The sequence below is a fragment of the Pygocentrus nattereri genome, chromosome 2 (genome assembly GCF_015220715.1).
Source record: "Pygocentrus nattereri isolate fPygNat1 chromosome 2, fPygNat1.pri, whole genome shotgun sequence".
NCBI classification, from domain to species: Eukaryota; Metazoa; Chordata; class Actinopteri; order Characiformes; family Serrasalmidae; genus Pygocentrus; species Pygocentrus nattereri.
In genome coordinates this window covers 45,266,675-45,287,814 of record NC_051212.1, presented here as the reverse complement: position 1 = coordinate 45,287,814, position 21,140 = coordinate 45,266,675, and the positions used below count along the sequence as shown (strand labels likewise).

Below are 21,140 nucleotides of genomic sequence, written 5' to 3'. Positions count from 1 at the left end.
AAGACCAAGCCAATGGCGACAGTGGCAACAACAACCTCCCTTAGAGCAAGAGGAAGAAACCTGAAGACTCAAAAGGGAAACCCATCCTCCTCTGGTTGACCCCGGATAGCAAACAGTGTTATTATAAAATACGAGAATACAAAATGGGAAATAAGTGGAGCAGTGGTTAATTGAGTTTATGCAGCAGCAGCAGCAGCATCAGGAGGGTCAGTTCATGCAGTTGAGGTGCAAAACAGCCAACAGAGATGGAGCTCTGGTGACTCTAGCAGCTTTGATGGCTAACGTGATGACTCAGGCAGACGATGCTCAGGAGCTCAAATAAAGAGAGCGAGAGAGAGAAAGAGAGAGAGATTGATTAACAGGACAGTAGAGAAACCACTTCAGGCAGTGGGACCTCTGTCAACCGTACCATACCGTACTGTAACATTCGCCCCAAAGAGACAAAGAACTAAGTTGAGCCCAGTGTGCCTTCTTAGTGCTAAATAGCATTGGGGATTTTGGGACTGATACTGCAGCAGAGGAGATCAACAAATCCATTCTTTTTGTCTGGAGAAGCCAGGTGGTCGAGGATTACGGAAACACCCTGATTCAGTTACAAAAAGAGTTTCCAGTGGAGAGATTGTATTTGAATATACATCACCTGAAAAATAAAGAGCAAAAATATAAACAAGGCCAGGCCTCTTAATCTAAAACCACTGTAACAGATGACATAGAATTATGTTTTGCAGAAATGAATAAAAGTTGTATGCATATTTCATTCTCACCAATAAACAGAAGCAGTATGATTTGGGCAAATGGCAGCATGCCAGAAGCTTGTCCATGCCTGAAGAACAGATCACAGTGAGAACATTTTGGCTTAATGCTAGAGTGGGAAATTCGGAAGGAGGAGAGATTAACAATATAGCATAGCATCTCAAGTATTGTCTCAATGATCTACAAAAAGATGCACACCCAAACTAAACCATGCAACCAAGTGTACACTATATTGCCAAAAGTATTCAGTCATCCTTCCAACTCAGTGAATTCAGCTGTTCCAATCACTTCCTTGGCCACAGGTGTATAAAACCAAGCACCTAGGCCTGCAGACTGCTTCTACAAACAGTGAAAGAATTGTCGCTCTCAGGAGCTCAGTGAGCTCCAGCATGGTACCGTGATAGGACGCCACCTATACAACAAGTCCAGTTATGAAATTTCCTTGCAACTAAATATTCCATAGACAACTGTCAGTGAAAATATAACAAAGTGGAAACTATTGGGAATGACAGCAACTCAGTCACGAAGTGGCAGACCATGTAAAATGACAGAGCAGGGTCAGCGGATCCTGAGACACATAATGCGCAGAGTTTGCCAACTTTCTGCAGGGTCGCTACAGACCTCCAAACTTCATGTGGCCTTCAGATTAGCTCAAGAAAAGTGCGTAGAGAGCTTCATGGAATGGGTTTCCATGGCTGAGCAGCTACATCCAAGCCTTACATCACCAATGGCAATGCAAAGTGTCGAATGCAGTGGTGTAAAGCACCGCTACTGGACTCCAGAGCAGTGGAGACAAGTTTGGTGGAGGGGGGATTATAATGTGGGGTTGTTTTTCAGGAGCTGGGCTCAGCCCCTTAGTTCCAGTGATAGGAACTCTTATTGCTTCCACAGACCAAGAGATTTTGGACTATTTCATGCTTCCAACAATGTGGGAACAGTTTGGGGATGGCCCCTTCCAACATGACTGCACACCAGTGCACATAGCAAGGTCCATAAAGCCATGGGTGAGTAAATTTGGTGTGGAAGAACTTCACTGGCCTACACCTCAACCCGATAGAACACCTCTGGGATGAATTAGAGTGGAGACTGCGAGCCAGACCTTCATGTCCAACATCAGTGTCTGACTTCACAAACACGCTTCTGGAAGAATGGTCAAAAATTCCCATAAACACCCTCCTAAACCTTGTGGAAAGCCTTCCCAAAAGAGTTAAAGCTTATATTATATCATATTAAACCCGATGTATTAATGGGATGTCACTCAAGTTCATATACGTGTGAAGGCAGAAGACTGAATACTTTTGGAAATATAGTGTATTTGTATTTTTATTTATTTATTTATTTATTTAGAGCAGGGGGTACCCCCATCTTAAGTGGTACAATCTTCATTTGTCTAATAAGTCTAGTAGAGTGGATGGAATTTGACACAACAGGCAGTCTTCTAGAGATTCTATAGATTATTAAACAATGCAGTGAAACATAAGAAGATAGATCACAGCAGCAAAAAGTGAAAAAGTGGCTGATGTTTAAATCACTTCAGTTGTTACTACATGAAATTTTTAGGTTCATCTCATGAGCCATTTTTTTACAGTGCAAGCAGGTGAGCAGTGAGGAAAGGACACATGAAATTAGCTTGCATTGATTTACAGCACATTAACACTTTTGATTGTCACATTTCTTGAAAAAGAACATTTTAAAAGTCATTTATTGTGACATTATGGCACAATCTGCGCATATCTGTGCATATTATGTGATGATATGTGGTGGTCCGAGTGGTGGTCTTTAGAAGCTGACAGGAAGAAATGACAAGCAGGTCTACATTTATCTCAGTTATTTTACTAAAATATATATTAGTTAATTAAAAAAAATAGAGACCAGCATGATGAAGTAAATGAAGTTACAATTCAGTTTGCCAGACAAATGGGTAAAAAACACATGTTGCATGGTCTACAACAGCCTGAAATGAAAACTCTTGCTAACAACATGTTCATGGCTGCTGCTGACTTATAGTCAAAGATATCTACAGTTTCTATGCAGTTTGAGATGTACTTGAGCTTGAAGCTTCAGTTTTTAACTGGACCAACATGGCTCGGTGCACTACAGTGTGCTGTTAATTTGTGCTGAGTGACTTTACAGCTTATCCAAGAGGAGGAATCGAATGTTGAACATGATGAACACTTTGAAAAGACGATTCTGATTTTATCAGAAAATTCTCCTTTTATTTCACATGAAAGACCCCAACCTACACCAATGTTCAATTTTGGTTTTCCTTAAGGAGTTCCTGCTTGCATGTACTCACTGATTAGTCTCTGGGAAGGTTTACACATGTAGTGTTTAAGGAGTTTGAGCCTATTGCAAATCAGACTGACATTGTAAACTGGGGTTCTGGCTCGCCGTGGCGGTGTGAAGCGTATCTCTGGTCTGATCTACGAAGAGACTCGCGGCGTACTCAAAGTGTTCCTGGAGAATGTGATCAGGGACGCCGTCACCTACACCGAGCACGCCGAGAGGAAGACGGTCACCGCCATGGAAGTGGTTTACGCCCTGAAGCGTCAGTGATTTTAATTTACATAATGGCTGCAACTGTGACCACTGCAATTTCCTCCTGGGATCAATAAAGGAATCTGAATCTAGCAGCGTTTTTTCAAACCTAATGTCGTTTAGGCAGTAAAGCCGTTGTTCATCGTCAAGGCGTCGCAACTTTTACAGCAGAAATGGTTAAACGCAGCGCTCTTCTCCAGCAGAAGCCGATAGATCCGTTCAAAATCCCTTAGGAGAACCTTATACGTGTTACACGGATCTATTTAACTCTGGAACACAGAATCATCTGGATAAATACATTTTTAGTTTAAGATGTTTTCAAGTAGAAAATCAAGACAATCCAACAGTAATTTGACATCCAAAATACAGAATAAAATACATGATTTCTGAAAATAGTTTGGCAGAACTCAACCTGTCAAAGGTGCTCAAAAATGTGATGCCTTTTAATGAAAAAGAGCAATAACAAAACTTATTTGGAGTACATTTGTTCAAATTGTGCTCTACAGCACACAAGTAGATCAGAATGCGCGGAAAGAGAACAAAGTCTTTCGCGAGGAATAGGAGAGTGGACTGAATGAGAGCTGGGGTGGAGGGAGCTGAATGAGAGCTGGGGTGGAGGGGGCTGAATGAGAGCTGGGGTGGAGGGGGCTGAATGAGAGCTGGGGTGGAGGGAGCTGAATGAGAGCTGGGGTGGAGGGAGCTGAATGAGAGCTGGGGTGGAGGGGGCTGAATGAGAGCTGGGGTGGAGGGAGCTGAATGAGAGCTGGGGTGGAGGGAGCTGAATGAGAGCTGGGGTGGAGGGGGCTGAATGAGAGCTAGGGTGGAGGGAGCTGAATGAGAGCTGGGGTGGAGGGAGCTGAATGAGAGCTGGGGTGGAGGGGGCTGAATGAGAGCTGGGGTGGAGGGAGCTGAATGAGAGCTGGGGTGGAGGGGGCTGAATGAGAGCTGGGGTGGAGGGAACATGTACGCAACGCGTATGTGAATATGTAGTGTACGTTTGTGTGTACGACGGTTTTTTTTGTACGTCTTCATGTTCGTGTGTGTGTTGGTGCATTTGAAGTCTTCAGAAGACGCCAGTGTTAGTGGGATGAACGGAGAGAGCTCTGAATCTCTCCTAAAATAAGAGTAAGTAGGTAATAATGATGGAGAAGGTTGAGGTACATGCCCTGCAGTAGCTGTAGATAGTTTGAAGTTTGAATCCAAGGTTAAAAGGATTAGGATAGTTCGATTTTCCTTCACGCTGCCCACAGAAATTCATTACTAATCAGAAGTGAAATTATAGGAAAGCGCCGGGCTCGACAGAATAATCCAGAAAACAGGGCCGTGAATGTTTCTATTTCTTTCCCTCTTTGTCTTCGTCTCCCTCTCACACACACGGGAGGCAGCATGAAGGGGAGGGGGAGATGCGGGCGGTTTGGAGAAGAGCAGTGGGCGGACCCTACAGTTTGACGACGCGGATTGGTTGTGGATGGCCGTCAAATTCCAGCCAATAGAAATTAAGCCGCTTTGTCTATAAGAGAGGCGCTCGGAGGCCGGAGCACTTTATTTCAGCTTAGATTGACAAAGTTGAGAGAACTACAAAATGAGTGGAAGAGGAAAGACCGGTGGTAAAGCCAGGGCGAAGGCCAAGACTCGCTCCTCCCGTGCTGGGCTGCAGTTCCCTGTTGGTCGTGTACACAGGCTTCTGCGTAAAGGTAACTATGCCGAGCGCGTTGGCGCCGGTGCTCCCGTCTACTTGGCCGCCGTGCTGGAGTATCTGACCGCTGAGATCCTGGAGTTGGCCGGTAACGCCGCTCGTGACAACAAGAAGACCCGTATCATTCCTCGTCACTTGCAGTTGGCCGTTCGTAACGACGAGGAGCTCAACAAACTGCTCGGAGGAGTGACCATCGCTCAGGGTGGCGTTCTGCCCAATATCCAGGCCGTTCTGCTTCCCAAGAAGACTGAGAAGCCTGCCAAGACCAAGTAAAGTGGGCTTTTTGCGAAATCGTAAATAATCAAAGGCTCTTTTAAGAGCCACCCACGTTGGCGACAAAAGTGCAGCGTTTTCTATATTCCTTTAATGCAAGAAAAGTTTTCGATCGGTTGTTATAGGTTGTTGTATGTTTAAAAGAAATTAAAGGATCATGGCATCGCCACCGTCCCACAGTTACCTACTGAATAAAAATGAGAAACTACTCGAACACGATGAATAAACCTTCATGAGCATCTAACTACGCGAGGAAGGTGAAATAGCAGGCGTGTAATAATAAATGAACCAAAAGTATGAGTGAAGTTACACAGGACGTGAAACAACAAAATGAGGAAAGACGGCGGTCAAAGCGTTGGGCAGTGTCTTGTGATTATTGAATCACAAGATTATTGATGAAAATGTTGGCGCGGCGTAAGACGCCCAATAAGATTTAGCCAACGTCTGGGGAGGCGGGCACACTGAAGAAGTTTAGCCAATGGGACGCGGGTTCGAGTAAAGAAGGAAAATAACGCTGAGAAGCCGCAGCTTTGGGGCGTCTTGTAGTTTGAAAATGTTGGCGCGAAACAAGCCGCCCAATAGCGTTTGACTGCCTGCGTGGACGGCCGTCCAATGGGAGGCGGGTATATTCAAGCCGCCCAATGAGCGGAGAGCAGCTCCAATGCAGAAAAGCGCCGCGCTGTGCGCGCGAGCTCATTCTGTCTTTTACAGAGAAGAGCAGAGTTTATCGTAATGGCGAGAACCAAGCAGACCGCCCGTAAGTCCACCGGTGGTAAAGCCCCGAGGAAGCAGCTGGCTACCAAGGCTGCCCGGAAGAGCGCTCCGGCCACCGGCGGCGTCAAGAAGCCTCACCGTTACAGGCCCGGTACCGTGGCTCTCCGCGAGATCCGCCGCTACCAGAAGTCCACAGAGCTGCTGATCCGCAAGCTGCCCTTCCAGCGCCTGGTGCGGGAGATCGCTCAGGACTTCAAGACCGATCTCCGCTTCCAGAGCTCTGCCGTCATGGCCCTGCAGGAGGCCAGCGAGGCTTACTTGGTGGGTCTCTTCGAGGACACGAACCTGTGCGCCATCCACGCCAAGAGAGTCACCATCATGCCTAAAGACATCCAGCTGGCCCGCCGTATCCGCGGAGAGCGCGCTTAGATTCAGCGGAGCGACCACAACTTCCTCACCCAAAAGGCTCTTTTAAGAGCCACCAAACTGTTTCAGTCCTTAAGAGCGATTTTTCTAGGAAACTCCGAGCTCTTAAACGCTGTGATGTAATTTATTTCTCATTTCCTGAGCAGTTTAATCTGCCTGTAGTTACTGTGTTGTGTGGATCATGGGACTCTGTATTTAAAAATGAGCCATATTGTGTTTTTTGTTTTTTTTTTTTTTTCTTTTTTTTCCCTTTGTGTTGTGATAACTCAGCTTATAAAATGGTGAAACTTCACATTCCTATTTATACATATCTTATTTAGTGGTAGTTTAAGCAAATACGGTGTAATTAAATGTGGTGTGGTGTGCAGGGAATAGTTGGAATACTGTGTAGTGTGGCGTGTTGTCAAAAGCAGAATGCAGTAATCTGAGGAAGGCTGGAGGACTGAAGCATGGATTTAGATGTTAGAATGAGTAAACATACATTTGGAGTTAAACTTGAGACTATTGATGACGCTCCAGGCACTATGAACAGGTGTGTAACCAGGCTTCTCTGGTATTACCATAAAGTGTGTTCACAGGTAGACTGTAGGTTTGTGATGAATTGTGTAAATTTATCAGTGAGTGAAACTGCATTTAGGACACAGCCTTGAATGTGAGTTTACAGCTATGCCAGAGACGTGTGATGGAATGATAATAGTAAAAGTAGGACAGAAGTGAAGCTTTAGCTCTGTGATATTGACCCAGGAGTTAGGCTAATGCTGAAGTCAGAGATGAAATTAGTCCTCAGGCTAATGATAAAGTGCCAGTGAGTACAGGCAGGTTAGGAGGATGTTCGAGGAAGCAGAAGTAGTTCACACTAAGTGAAGGTTGATGTCGAGCTGGGCCTCAGACTAATGATGGCCTTTGTGTGAGAAAGCTAATGGTCAGACTCATGATGAAGTAAGAGTGAGCATATTTATATTTACATGTAGTCCTCAGGTTAATGGTAAAGTCACAGAGGGTACAAGTAGGTTTAAGGCTACACCTTAGGCACCTGATGAAGTTAGAGTGAGGCTTATAGCTCGGCCTCAGGCTTCTACTGTGGTTATAGTGTGTAGTAATAGATGCAGGGCTAAACCGTAGGCTTACTGTGTAGTTAGAGCGAGACCATAGGGACATGATGAGGTGAGATGAAGTAGAAATGAGATTAGAGTTAGGACACAGGCTCATGATGGAGTCAGAGTCAGCAAAAATGGGCTTCCAACTAGGCCCCAGGCTTATGCTCAGGTTCCTGATGTAGCTAGCATTAAGGAACGGAGGTAGAAAACAAGCCATTAAGCCAATGATGAGGTTCTGATGAGAAATTGAAAGTAGGTACAGGCCGAGGCCGTATGCTCATGACAATGTTAGAGGAAGCAAAGAGTGGATTATTCCTGAGCCCCAGGCCTTAATGCAGTGAAATGTTGAAGTCTGAGGTTTAGCTGTGAGGCTACTTTTGCTGACTCGCGATTCCTTACCAGCGCAATGTCTTACTATGTAGTTCCTTCCATTCAGCCTAACTAGATCATGAGACTAATTGGAGATGTCTGTGTTTACTATAATCCTACAGTGGAAGTTAAAGGTGGTGAATAGTCAGTTAATAGCTAGGCCTTGGGCTTCTATGGTAGCTAATGTGAATGAGAAGAGGAACATAGCAAGACATTTACTTTCTCAGCATAGCTTTATCATAAGCATGATAAGAGAATATAAAACTGTTGAATCTCGAGATGTGTTATGAAGTTAGAGGAGGTAAAAGTGAGTTTACAGCGAGGCCTCCGATATATAATGAGGTTAAAGTTAATAGTATTGTGTTCAAAGCTATGCTTTAAGCTTATAACATGGTTAGATCAAGCAAAAGTAATGATGGGTACAGGGCTGGGCTTTAGGCAGGTGATGAAGCTGCTATATAGTAGTTGGAGTGTATGTAGAGTAGATTTAGAGCTAGGCCCTGGGCTCATGAGGAAGTTAGATGAAGCAGTAGGAGGTATGGGACTTGGCTTCAAGCTTTGGAAGTGTTTACAGTGGGCGTCTATAGACTCATATCTAGGCTCCAGGCTTATGATGAGGTGAAAGTGAATGAAAGCATGTTAATAAGTAGGTTTCTAGTTAGGTGTAGAACTCCTGATGTAGACAGCACGAATAAAAGGAGATTTGATTTTTTATTTTTTTTTGGCTTATGATGATGGAGGTTAAAGTGAAAGGAGGCCTCAGGCTTATAGTGTATATAAAGAGAGTGATGGTGGGTTTAGAGCTCGGCTTTAGGGCCTACGCTTGTGGTAAAGTTAGAGTGAGTAACAGTAGCTCCAGTTATATAATGTGAAGGTAAGCTTAGGGCAGGGCATCAGGCTTGTGATGGAGTAACAGTGAGTGAAGGGTGAACTATAGCACCCCATTAGACTTCAGATGAAGCTGGACAATTAAAATCAGGTACAGAACTAGACTTTAAGCTGTACGGCTAGTTTGGCCAACTGTGACACCAGCATGAGCTTAAAATGAGTGATTTTAGATCTAAAGTTAGGCCGGAATTTGCATGAAGTGAAAGTAGATTCCGGGTAAGACCTTTGACTTTTTTGCTGAGGTCATAGCGTCGTTTATTCCTCAGCTGTCTGATAGTGACCGTCGGTCTCGGTCACCGTTTCTTCTAGTGAGGCTCCATGATTTGTTGCTAGTATTGATCAAGGAAGATCTTTCAGAGCTGAACAAGGGATCTGATCTGTGTCTGATCCTGATGTTTTTAAGGTCTTCTAACCTCCATCCGAGAGCCTGACTTTGTTATGGTAGTGTTTCTATTGCATGTGATGGGGCAGTGGTCACTAAAACCAGGGTCAAATACACCTGTAGGGGGGATTTTATCAGGACTGTTGGATTGTTGACTTGGTGGGTCAATTAAATTCGGTTTTGTTGGTTCTGTAATGAGTTCTGTTAGAGACAGATTCCTACTCACTTCCTTCATGGGATCAGATGTGTTAGTTAACCAGTTCAAGATTCCAGAGTTTTATTGTCATATGCACAGCAGAAATGCCTGAGAGAAATGCAGAGTAAAATCCCCTAAAATCAGCTTTTCTGAGTCACTGTATTTAAAAGGTCACCTGAATCATCTACAGTATAAGAGGAGCAGGAGGGGGTCTATAGATCCAACGACCCCAACACTGTTACTGCATCCTGAGCAAACCTTTTCTTTTTTTATTTTTATTATTATTTTATTTATTATTTTTTTTATTGTTTGTTTTTTTTTTCTCTGTTATTTCTGAAGTTCTCTCCTGAACCACCAACACCATGGCAGTGGTCAAGAAGGCGCAGCAGAGATTCTACTTCCTGAGAAGTCTCAGGAAAATCGACCTTCAGGAGAAGCTGCTGGTGTCCTCCTACCACGCCACCATCGAGAGTGTGCTGACATACTGCATCTCAACGTGGTCCAGCAGCTGCTCAGTGGTAGAGAGGAGAGCACTGCATGGGGTTCATGAACACAGCCCAGAAGATCATCAGCTGGCTTTTTTTTTTTTTTTTTTTAACTTGGTTTAAATTTCATCAAACTACAGAAAAATAACAGAACAGCATAGAAAACCACAAAATTTACATAAACTTGTTTTTTGTTTTGTTAAATCTTGTCTACAAAGTAAGAGAGTCCCGCATGTCTGTGTCCTTAACCAACGTGTTCATTGTCTTCAGTATTTTGCCTTCAGTTTCTATGCTTTTAAAAACAGTTTCACTTGAAACAAACTGCTGGTCGATAGTCAAAGTTTAGACTTTACAACACAAAGAGCCATCCACAAAAAATCATGTTTGTTTTTAGTCATATTTTCTTTAAAGATCCCATAAAAATAGATTTCATATTAATTTCATTCCAAGTCCCATAACTCTCACTTTATCCCACACCTATCGAGCATGGTAACAGCTCTAGTGTTTCTTCCTCCTGGCAGTCTGGCATGTGCCACAAGGTCGTCTTAACAAATGCATCAGATTTGTAAGGCTGTGAAATACTAATAATGACAGTGGTGATAGTGATACTGATTGTTTTTGCTTTGTGTGTTTCTCTGTAGTGTCTGTGGCGTGTAGCTCCGCCTCCGGGTCCTTTGGTTTCAACTAGGTCCTGTAGAGGAGCATTATAAAGGTGCGTTCAGCACAGCAACGTTATTCAAACTTTGAGTTTCGACTTGGAGGAAAATCAGTGAAAATGTCTGGACGAGTCTGTAACTGTTTGATGTTTTGTATTTAATGATGATGTTTGTTTGTTAATTGTAAACTGTTATATTTTTGTTAAAATAAAGTTTCTTTAAAAAAAAAAAAAAAAAAAAAAAAAAGAAAGGGCGGGAAAGGTCTCGGTAAAGGAGGCGCTAAGCGTCACCGCAAAGTGCTCCGCGATAACATCCAGGGCATCACCAAGCCGGCTATCCGCCGTCTGGCTCGCCGTGGCGGTGTGAAGCGTATCTCTGGCCTGATCTACGAAGAGACTCGCGGCGTTCTCAAAGTGTTCCTGGAGAACGTGATCAGGGACGCCGTCACCTACACCGAGCACGCCAAGAGGAAGACCGTCACCGCCATGGACGTGGTTTACGCCCTGAAGCGTCAGGGACGAACCCTGTACGGCTTCGGAGGTTAAACGCTCGACTCGAACAACCAGAAACCCAACGGCTCTTTTAAGAGCCCCCCACACTCCCACCAGAAGAGCTGCTCCTTATGACCCGTTCAGTAGAAATGGGAATTTCAGTTTGGTCCATTTAAATTCAACGTTGGGAGGAAATTAGTAGTGATCTTACTTTAATACCAGAACAACAGAGAAAGAGGAACATTGTATATGTTGTGTGTGGTGAGCTACTGTAGGTTTCAGAAAACGCTGTTGGAGTCGTTTAGTTAGTAAAGCCGTTATTGTTCATCGTCACAGCTTCACGATTTCTACCTTTTACAGCTGAAACGGTCAAACGCAGCGCGGTTCTCCACCAGAACCCGGTACATCCGTTCAATTTCCTTTGAAATGAACTCAAATGTGTTACTTGGATCTGATTAACTCTGTAATACAGAAAGACTTGAACAATTTATTTGAATAATAAATTATTATTCATTTTTTTTAGTAAAACAGCATTTTGAGATCCAAAATACACAATTATTATTATTATTTATAAAAAATGTGTTTAGAAATGTGACGCCATTTTATGAAAGAGCAATAAAAAGAAATATTTTGAATAAATTTGTTCAGATGTGCTGTGCAGGACACCCAGTAGATCGGAATGCGCGGGAAAGAGAACAAAGACAGTCTTTAGCTAGGAGGAGGAGAGTGGGGTGAAGGAGAGCTGGGGGTTGTCCGCCAAGCGAGCCGTTGTTCATCGTCCAATGACCGTTTGACAGCACTGTGAAGGCGGAGCCTGATCTATTGGAATATCGCAGTGTAAATAAGCCGGTGCCTGGCGCTTCTCCTCATTCTTCAGTCTCACTCGAAGAGGAGAGTCATGCCTGAACCTGCCAAGTCCGCCCCGAAGAAGGGATCTAAGAAAGCCGTGACCAAGACGGCCGGCAAGGGAGGAAAGAAGCGCAGAAAGTCCAGGAAGGAGAGCTACGCCATCTACGTATACAAAGTGCTGAAGCAGGTCCACCCCGACACCGGCATTTCGTCCAAGGCGATGGGTATCATGAACTCGTTCGTCAACGACATCTTCGAGCGCATCGCCGGTGAGTCGTCCCGTCTGGCTCATTACAACAAACGCTCCACCATCACGTCCAGGGAGATCCAGACCGCCGTGCGCCTGCTTCTTCCCGGCGAGCTGGCCAAGCACGCCGTGTCCGAGGGCACCAAGGCCGTCACCAAGTACACCAGCTCCAAGTAAGAAGTGACCCGGACTTCATCAAACCCAACGGCTCTTTTAAGAGCCACCCACGGTTTCGCTTTAAGAGCTTTTCTCTGTTTCTGAGAATGAAAGCGGGGATGTGTCTGATGAAACTTAGTTTGCGTTTTCCTGCGCAGCTTCTTTACACGTAGTTTCTCTGTTTGGGTAATGGGTGTTGGTGAAATGGCGCTCTCTGCCTCATATATACAATAATAAATGTAACACGCGTCATTCGGGTTTTTGTAGTTTAAAATAATGGTATATTTGAATGTAGTAACACGGTTTAAATGTGCGGCCTGGTGAGCTCCTTTTTTGCTTTCACACTGTGTGAGAGAGAGAGATGAACTCAAACTGCATTAATAAAATAAAGGCTACACTAAGTTTGATTTTATTTTTTGTGCTGTCACAAAATCAATAATACAATATAGTAAAACCTGTCCTGTGACTTTTGACTCATCCTGTACATCCAGTTTTTAGGCTGGTGAGTTTAAAGTGTTTCTTATCGCTGCTCATTGCTAAAATGTCTTTTTTTGTTTTTTCCACCTCAAACATTTCCTTGTAAGTGATTATGAACTGGATCAGGTGTGCTGGGCCAGAGAATAGCTGGAATACTGTGTGGAGTGTGAAGAGCAGAATTAAGGCCTTTAGGACTAAAGCAATGATAAGTTTGGATTTAGGATTTAGGCTCAGGAAGTATGAACAGGTGTGTAGCAAGGCCCCAGGCTTCTGCTGTATTTAGTCCAAGTAAAGGGGCGTTGAGTGAGTATAACTGCGTTTAGGGCAGTCATATTGAAGTTAGACTGAGGATAAAGAGTTTACAGCCGGGCCAGAGACGTCTGATGAAATGGGAGTTAGTTAAAGTCTGTTACAGTCTAAGTCTTAGGGCTGTGATGCAGAGACAGGCGTTAGGCTCCGATTAGATTAGATCCAGCTTTGTCATTGTGCAGTTACAGGTGCAGAGCCAATGAAATGCAGTCAGCATCTAACCAGAAGTGCAACATACAGCATTATTTACATCAAAGAATATAGATATGCACAAAGCTGTTAGAGGAAATGAAAGCAGCCCTTACGCCAGGGTGTCCAGTCTTATCCTCAAAGGGCTGGTATGGCTGCAGGTTTTCACTCCAAGACTGAGACCAACTAATTAAATAAGTGAAGTCAGCTGTGCTGCAGCTTGTTTGGAGTGAAAACCTGCAGCCACGCCGAACTTTTGTGAATAAGACTGCACACCCCTGCCTTAGGCTGATGATAAGGTGTCAGGGAGTACAGGTCGGGTAAAGCAAGAACATAAAGCAAAAGTAGGTGCAAGACGTGCCATTAAGCTTACATACTTATGGCTAGGCCTGTTGGAGTTTTTGAAGAAAATGTCCTTGAACCCAAATTACTAAAATTTTGTAACGATCATTAGCTTGGAAAATATTAAAAATGGTTATAAACACTAAAACTGAGACAGACAGGCCTATAAGCATTTAACTGAGGCAGGCAGACAGAGACCGGAAAAGCAGGCCCAATATTTCCATATATAGAATAGCATGAACTCCAGACACAAAGCAGGGTATGGGAATGAAAGGAGCCATTGTGGTAGGAAAAATCACCTGGCAGGTCAGAAAGAGTGAGAAACACTGCTTTTACAGTAGAAGTTAGCTGGGAATAGGAAGGCTAGCTGATAAGGGTTGGTAAGAACTGGTCTTTGAGCCAATTTAATAAGAAAGTGTTTCAAACAACGGACACAGGGAGGATAGGGAGACCTGATAAAACAAGGCAGAGAAAATTAATTAAAAAAAACATCTTGAGTTGGGTGAGAAATAAGGGTTACCAGATTTCTCCGGAAAACAAGACACATTGGGAATTAGAAATTGGGTCCAGGGACATTAAGAAAATACTTTTTTTGACTTTTTTGTAAAGAGTGATTCTTCACTTTTCTTGAACTTTTGCAAGAATGTTTATTCAATTCTTTTAATTTGCTACTCTTTCTAAATGAGAAAACAGGTTAAAGTAAAACTAAAACTTTGATGTAACTTTATTTAATTAGTAAATTTCCACATCATCTGGGACTTCGGAGCGGAGGACAGGGAGCTCTGGGTCCCGACAGCCTCAGGTTTATACAGTAGTCAGAGTAACAGCTGCTATAGCCCTGAACTCCGAGATCATGAAAGTCAGTGTAGGGCAAGGCCTTTGACTTCCAAAGAAGACAGTGAGTAATATGATCTTTCCTGCTAGGCCACAGGCTTACGCTGTATAGAGAGGGACTGATGGTGGGTTTAGAGCTCGGCTTTAGGCCCTGGGCTTATAGTAAAGTTAGATGAGTAACAGTAGCTCCAGTTAAAGAACGTCAAAGTAAGCTTAGGGCAGGGCATCAGGCTTGTGATGGAGTCAGTGAACTGAGATGTATCAGACTTCTGATAAAATGAGAGAACTAAAATCAGGTGCAGAGCTCAGCTTTGAGTCCATGTCATAGAGTAGGCCAAATCAGACTTACAGCCAGGCCTCAGGCTCATCATGCAGTTAAAGCCATAGCAGATATAGAGCGAGGCTTTAGGTTTATGGTGAAGTGAAAATATATTTAGTTCAAGAACTTTGATTGTTGCTGAGGTCAAAGTAATCAAAAGCATGACAGAAGCTAAGACATGGGACTATTATGTAGTTGGAGCGAGCCATAGGAGTTTTTTTGGGCCAGAGCTCATGCTTATGGTGAAATTATAGTGAGTGAAGGGAGATGTTGGAAGTCGTCAGGCTTGTGAGAAGAGTGATTAAAAGCTGGTATGGAGCTGGGCCTTAGGCTTATGATGTAGTCTGAGTATTTCACTGCTAGTTCCCACAAGGTTGATGATGAGTTCAGACTAAATCAAGTTAGGATCAGAGAAGAGTGAGGTTTATTTCTAGTAAGATTATAAGAAGTTCATGGTTACTTCCCACTAAGGTGAGGGAGAAATTAGAATAAAGTTAATTAGGGTGAGAAGGAGCTTGGGGTTTATTTACCACTGGTGAAGTCAAAGTTTATATATAGCGCTTTATACACCAGCACATCAGCAGAGAGGAGCTCTGCCCACGGCGCCCGCTTGCTTACGCGTGTGTTTTACTCGCTCCAAGAAAGCTCGTTTTACCCTTGATAAACGGGGCGCTTGACCGCTCGTTTTTCTTCCGCGCCCTCGCCGAGGCTCTCCCCGAATGAGTCGTCGAGCTGTCCGAAGGCTCACGTCGCCGTTTACTACCATTTTCCACCGATTATCGCGCCAAAAGCGCTGCATCTCGTTCGGAGTGGCGACCGCGCGGCGCCTTTTTGAGCGCGCCCTGCGAAACGAGGCGTCGCTGCGCGCTCATTCCCGGACTCGGGACACACGACAGAACCTCTTCTAGAGGACTGAGCCGTTGGGCGCTCAACAATCGGCGCATTCGCTCTTATTTTACCCGATAAATATCACGAGAAAACACAAGTGCGAGCGCGTCACTGAGGCACGGCTGCACAGCGCCCGCCAGGTTGAGTCTACACCGTTCTCGTGTGCCTTTTAAGGGGCGGCCCGTCGCCTGAGAGGGAGGTTCCTCTGAACAGCGCAGCTCCGCTCATTCTCGCTCCCCTCGCAGCAAAAGCAGAACGATGGCAGAAGCCGCTCCCGCTCCAGCCGCCGCCGCGCCGGCCAAAGCCCTCAAGAAGAAGCGCGCCGCCCCGCCCAAGAAAGCCGGCCCCAGCGTCGGCGAACTCATCGTCAAGGCTGTTTCGCAGTCTAAGGAGAGGAGCGGCGTATCTCTCGCCGCCCTCAAGAAAGCTCTGGCTGCCGGCGGCTACGACGTGGACAAGAACAAGTCCCGCGTCAAGATCGCCGTCAAGAGCCTCGTGACGAAGGGCACTCTGGTGCAGACCAAAGGCACCGGCGCCTCGGGTTCCTTCAAGCTTAACAAGAAACAAGCCGAGCCCAAGAAGAAGCCGGCAAAGAAAGCGGCGCCAAAAGCCAAGAAGGCGGCCGCCAAAAAGCCCGCCGCTGCTAAGAAGCCCAAGAAGGTAGCAGTGAAGAAGCCCGCGGCCGCTAAGAAATCGCCGAAGAAAGCCAAGAAGCCGGCGGCCGCCAAGAAAGTCGCCAAGTCTCCCAAGAAAGCGAAGAAGCCCGCGGCACCGAAGAAGGCGGTCAAGAGCCCGAAGAAAGCGAAGGCGGTCAAACCCAAAGCTGCCAAGCCCAAGGCGGCGAAAAAGGCCCCCAAGAAGAAGTAAACTCGCCGTTTTACCTTCGTGTCCCGTAATCCCCCCTCAAAAACGGCTCTTTTAAGAGCCCCACATTTCCACTCAAGGAGCTCGGTTTTCTTTCACCCTGCACAAAATCATTATTTCTTAATAAAATAATCCCACAGCGGGGAAATTCTCCCTGTTACAGCAGCGAACGGGCAGCGAGGCACTCGAGTGAAAGAGAATTAACAAGCGAGTTAATTAACTGAGTATTTAAGGGTTTTTACTTGCTAATGTGTAGACAATATAATTTATATATTTACTTTGTAACTATATATTTTTCTGAAATTCACATGGAATATTGCACGAGGCACTGGTTTATATCACACATGGGACGGTGAGGAGTTACTATATAAACTATTTCAATAGAAGCTCAAGAATATTTAACATTTACTCTGTAGAGGGATTTTTAAATATTGTACACGGAGCGTTGATTATATTGCACAGGGGAAATGGTGATAAATTCACAGTGTTCTGTAAATTGTGATCAATACTGAAAGTACCAAGCTGCCATTTGCAGTGACATGGATTAGGATTAGAGCGGGAATGAGGCGGGAAAACAAGTGTATAAATTTGCATTCATGTGATTTTGTATTGATTATGTATTTGGATTATTTCATAAAATTTATTTAAAAAGGAAAACAAGGACGTGTATAAGTTTTCTTTGTCTCTCGCGCACAGGCGGAAGCACAAAAGAGAGGGGTGGGGGGAGAATTTGGGGTACGGGACAAAAACGGTGGGCGGTAGGCGGGTACTACAGTTTGACGGCGCTAAAACGATTGGTTGTTGCATTTCAGCCAATAGAAACGCAGCTGCTTTAGCTATAAGAAGCGCGCTTGGAGACTGGAAAACTTTATTTCAGTTTAATTCGACGAAATTGAAAGAAGTCAAAGATGAGTGGAAGAGGCAAGACAGTTCCCCTGGACTCTGCTGAATTTTTAATAGTGCTGCATGTTTCTAATGTAAATAATACTGTAGGAATGTTGATGAATGTGGTTTTTGTATTTTGTATCTGAAAATGTGTTTGTATTGAAATAATATTCCTTAATAAAGTTTGTTATAAAAAGCAAGACCGGCGGTCTCTTTTGTTGAACAGTTGAAACACCAATTACTCAGTCCAGTGCTTTGTGGCCCGGAAGTTTGTTTTCGTTTGTTCTCTTGCTCAATTTGAAGTATCTCAAGTAATTTAACAACAAAAAAAAGAAGCTATGCATGTGCCCCAAAGGCGCCTCTCCACATGACTCCTTTTATCACTGTGTGATTTCATTAATCTTTAAAAAGGGAGATCGCAGTGATTTGGATAACTGGAGACAGATAAGCCTGATGAATATAGATTATAAAATCTTGGCTAAAGTGATAGTAAACAGAATGTCTGGGGTCATGAATGAAGTCATTGAGTTCGGCCAGACCTGTGCAGTAAAAGGGAGATACATGTGGGATAATCTGTGTGCGATTAGAGACATAATCACGACCAAGAGAGATCAGGACTTTTATATAGTTGGACTAGATCAGAAAAAGGCCTTTGATTTCCTCTCTAGAGATTATTTATGGACTGTTTTAAGACATTATGGTTTCCCGGAGAAGTTCATTAATATGATCAAGCTGTTATATAAACAATCAAAAGTCCAGATTAACGTAAACGGGATTTTAACTAAGGATTTTAAAATTGACAGAGGAGTGAAGCAGGGGTGTCCGCTAAGCTCCGCTCTGTATGTGATTGCTATTAGTCCCCTGCTGCATAGAATCAAATGTGATCCCAGGCTGCAGGGAGTCCAACTCTCAACCACAGAGCCACTGAAAATCTCTGCGTACGCAGATGACGTCACAGTTTTTGTTAGAGGTCAAGTGGAGTCAGACGTCATCAGAGAGCATTTTAACACTTATGAGGCGGTAGCCGGGGCGCGGTTAAATACCAGCAAGAGTGAGGCCGTGTGGATAGGAGAGGGAGATCCAGCCACGATAAACTTGCTCGTTAAAGAAGAGATTAAAATCCTGGGACTCGCGATATTAAACGGGAAGTGTAGCAACACAAATTGGGAGAAAAAAGAACAGGAAATTCAGACTGAATTAGGAAAATGGAAAATCTCAAATTATAAGAGCAGGATTCACGTGATTAAGACGTTTATTCTGTCTAAACTGTTGTTTTTGGCTACTATTTTTCCTCCAGATGAAAAGTGTGTGATGAGATTAAATAAAATGTGTGTTCGTTTTATTTGGGGAAGCAACAGGGAAGTGACGAAGCGGGAGCTTTTATATAAACCCTGGGAGAAAGGAGGCCTCGGGGCGGTGGAGTTGGGGAGAAAATTAAAAATAGCCTTTTGTAAAAATGTAGCTCAGGCTATGAGCAGAAACTCGGAGTGGATAGGGAATAAAACTTCTTGGGAGAAAAAAAAAGGCAGGGCGAGACAAAACATCCCGTCTTTCAAATTAGTTTATAGTGATTTTATATCGAAATATGAACAATTAAATATTGATTGGAGGAATTCCCCAAATAAATCGATCTATAAGATCATACAGGACAGAGATTATGGAGAAATGTTCCATTATAAGTATTTAACTCCCACCGAAGGACGAGCTTGTGTGAAAAACATCTCATCCACATTCCTCTCTGAGAACGTCAGAGATGTGATGTGGCTGGTGACCGTTGGCCGGCTACCCGTCAGATGTGTAGTGAAATGGAGCTGTTACATCACAACCAGAACGTGTCCGATGACTGACTGTAGTGAAGACGAGACGATTGAACATCTTTTCATTCACTGTCCGAGAACAACAGACATCTGGAGGAAATTACGGCACATTGGGCTGAATTTGGACATTAATGTTAAAAGTGTAATGTTCGGGATTTTTAATGAAACTTTTTCCAAAAGTGTGTTTTATTGGTTCATCGTTTGTGTTGTTAATTGTAAGATCTGGAAGACGCGCTGTAAAATGGTTATAGAGCAGCGCGAAATACCTGCAGAAACTGTCTATAAACAAATACTGTGTGAGATCAAAAGACTGAGGACAATAGACACTCGAGGAAAGAGAAAGTTCCCCTGGACTCTGCTGGATTTTTAATCAGTGCTGCATGTTTCTAATGTAAATAATACTGTAGGAATGTTGATGCATGTGGATTTTGTATTTTGTATCAGAAAATGTGTTTGTATTGAAATAATATTCCTTAATAAAGTTTGTTATAAAAAGTAAACTGGGGTTGAATGAGCTGAGGGTTGAAATGAAAAAAAAAAGCAAACAGCCCCCCTCCTGACAAAACACTGCTCTGCATGAAACACTTTGTGTACAGTGGAGCTGGATTTTCTGTCACTCTGGGCTCCATGGCACAGTAGTAGAATGCAGAGTCTGATACTGTTGTAGAAGAGATCAAAAGATCCACTCTATTTCCTTTTACATCCACTTTAGCTTTCAGTCGTTCATGGCTCTCATCTTTTGATCCTGGAACAATCACCAGTAAATACTCTGGTCTGGATCCAGGATACTGATGATACCAATACAGAGTTTTCACATCACCATCATATGTGCAGGAGAGAGCAACTGTCTCATCTTCAAGAGTATAAACCTGTGTGTTATTCTCCAGTGGTGCTATTGACTGTGCAGAACAGCAGCCTGTGGAGAAAAAAATAATAATAATTTTAAAAAGAATTTAAAAATGTACATTTAATTCAAATATAAATTTGCCACACATACCTAGTAAAGTCATAAAGACAGTCAGAGAGCGCAGAAACATCATGGTGGTTCCAGTGTTCAGATAATGAGGAGAGATTTGATGCTACTGTTCAAGGATGTAAAGACTCCTCCTACATTTGTCAATGTGCCAACAAAGCAGGAGCTCAACTCATCAGTTCTTCAATGACTGAGACCAACTGATTAAACAAGTAGAATCAGGTGTACTGCTGCTTGATTGGGATGAAAACCAGCAACTATACTGGCCCTTTGCAGATATGACTGGACAGCTTTGATTTAATCCTCTGTGGTCTAAAGGTATTTTCTCTGCATATGCTCAATTATGTTCTTTGCTACTTTCCAAAACCACAATTAAACTTTTTATATGCTATTTTACGTGTTTTTACAATGTTGACTGAATACAGAATGAAGGGCATGAGCAGTATGCCACTTTTTCTAATGGTAATGACTTTGCGAGCCTTTTGAATTTATAATTAGTAGTGGCATGTTTTTAATCAGAATCTGCTGAGCTACTGATATGACTACATTATATAAATGTGAAGTGTGTAGCTAGTTCTCTCAAGCTAGTTCACAATTATGTTTTGTCTTGAGGAGAACACTTTTTTTCAGTTTTTCACTTTTTTTTCATATTTTTCCAGTGTAGACATCCTGAAGGTTTTTCAGAGTGATAGCCTTTATACGCAGTACCAATATTTCACTCTCTCAAATAGCACTTGTTATCAAATGCTAATATATAATTACCTCCAGACTGTCTAGATACTATTTCTGTCATAATTGTATAGTCCAATATAAGACAGCTTCAGTTTGGGCTTCAAATGAGTTGAAGCCCAATTTTGTTGTTGTTGTTGTTGTTGTTGTTTTTCTGCCCAAGGTACTGTCAGAAGTCTTCACCAACACCAAAGTTCAAAGGCATCAATATTTTTCTTGTCATGATGTTGACATCCTTCCTTCTTGACTCCTTGGCTTTGTCAAAAGTTCAGCATACACCTATGTTTTGTTCTTCTGC

At 43.5% G+C, this 21,140-nt stretch overlaps 3 protein-coding genes across 3 annotated transcripts; all 3 read left to right on the top strand.

Annotated features, from left to right (window-relative positions):
- Positions 1 to 4,856: 4,856 nt before the first annotated feature.
- LOC119261588 (histone H2A-like) lies at positions 4,857 to 5,312 on the top strand. The gene has a single exon (XM_037530912.1). The coding sequence runs from the start codon at positions 4,874 to 4,876 to the stop codon at positions 5,258 to 5,260; it is 387 nt and encodes a 128-aa protein (XP_037386809.1). The 5' UTR covers positions 4,857 to 4,873; the 3' UTR covers positions 5,261 to 5,312.
- A 6,514-nt stretch (positions 5,313 to 11,826) lies between these two features.
- Positions 11,827 to 12,674, top strand: LOC119261591 (histone H2B). The gene has a single exon (XM_037530922.1). The coding sequence runs from the start codon at positions 11,863 to 11,865 to the stop codon at positions 12,235 to 12,237; it is 375 nt and encodes a 124-aa protein (XP_037386819.1). The 5' UTR covers positions 11,827 to 11,862; the 3' UTR covers positions 12,238 to 12,674.
- A 2,931-nt stretch (positions 12,675 to 15,605) lies between these two features.
- LOC119261586 (histone H1-like) lies at positions 15,606 to 17,084 on the top strand. Its single transcript, XM_037530904.1, has one exon. It carries the CDS (start codon positions 15,833 to 15,835, stop codon positions 16,439 to 16,441), a length of 609 nt encoding a protein of 202 aa, XP_037386801.1. The 5' UTR covers positions 15,606 to 15,832; the 3' UTR covers positions 16,442 to 17,084.
- The last annotated feature ends 4,056 nt before the right edge of the window (positions 17,085 to 21,140 follow it).

Excerpts from the sequence above, each read along its gene's own strand:
- LOC119261588 (XM_037530912.1), top strand. The coding sequence starts at position 4,874 with ATGAGTGGAAGAGGAAAGACCGGTGGTAAAGCCAGGGCGAAGGCCAAG.
- LOC119261591 (XM_037530922.1), top strand. The coding sequence starts at position 11,863 with ATGCCTGAACCTGCCAAGTCCGCCCCGAAGAAGGGATCTAAGAAAGCC.
- LOC119261586 (XM_037530904.1), top strand. The coding sequence starts at position 15,833 with ATGGCAGAAGCCGCTCCCGCTCCAGCCGCCGCCGCGCCGGCCAAAGCC.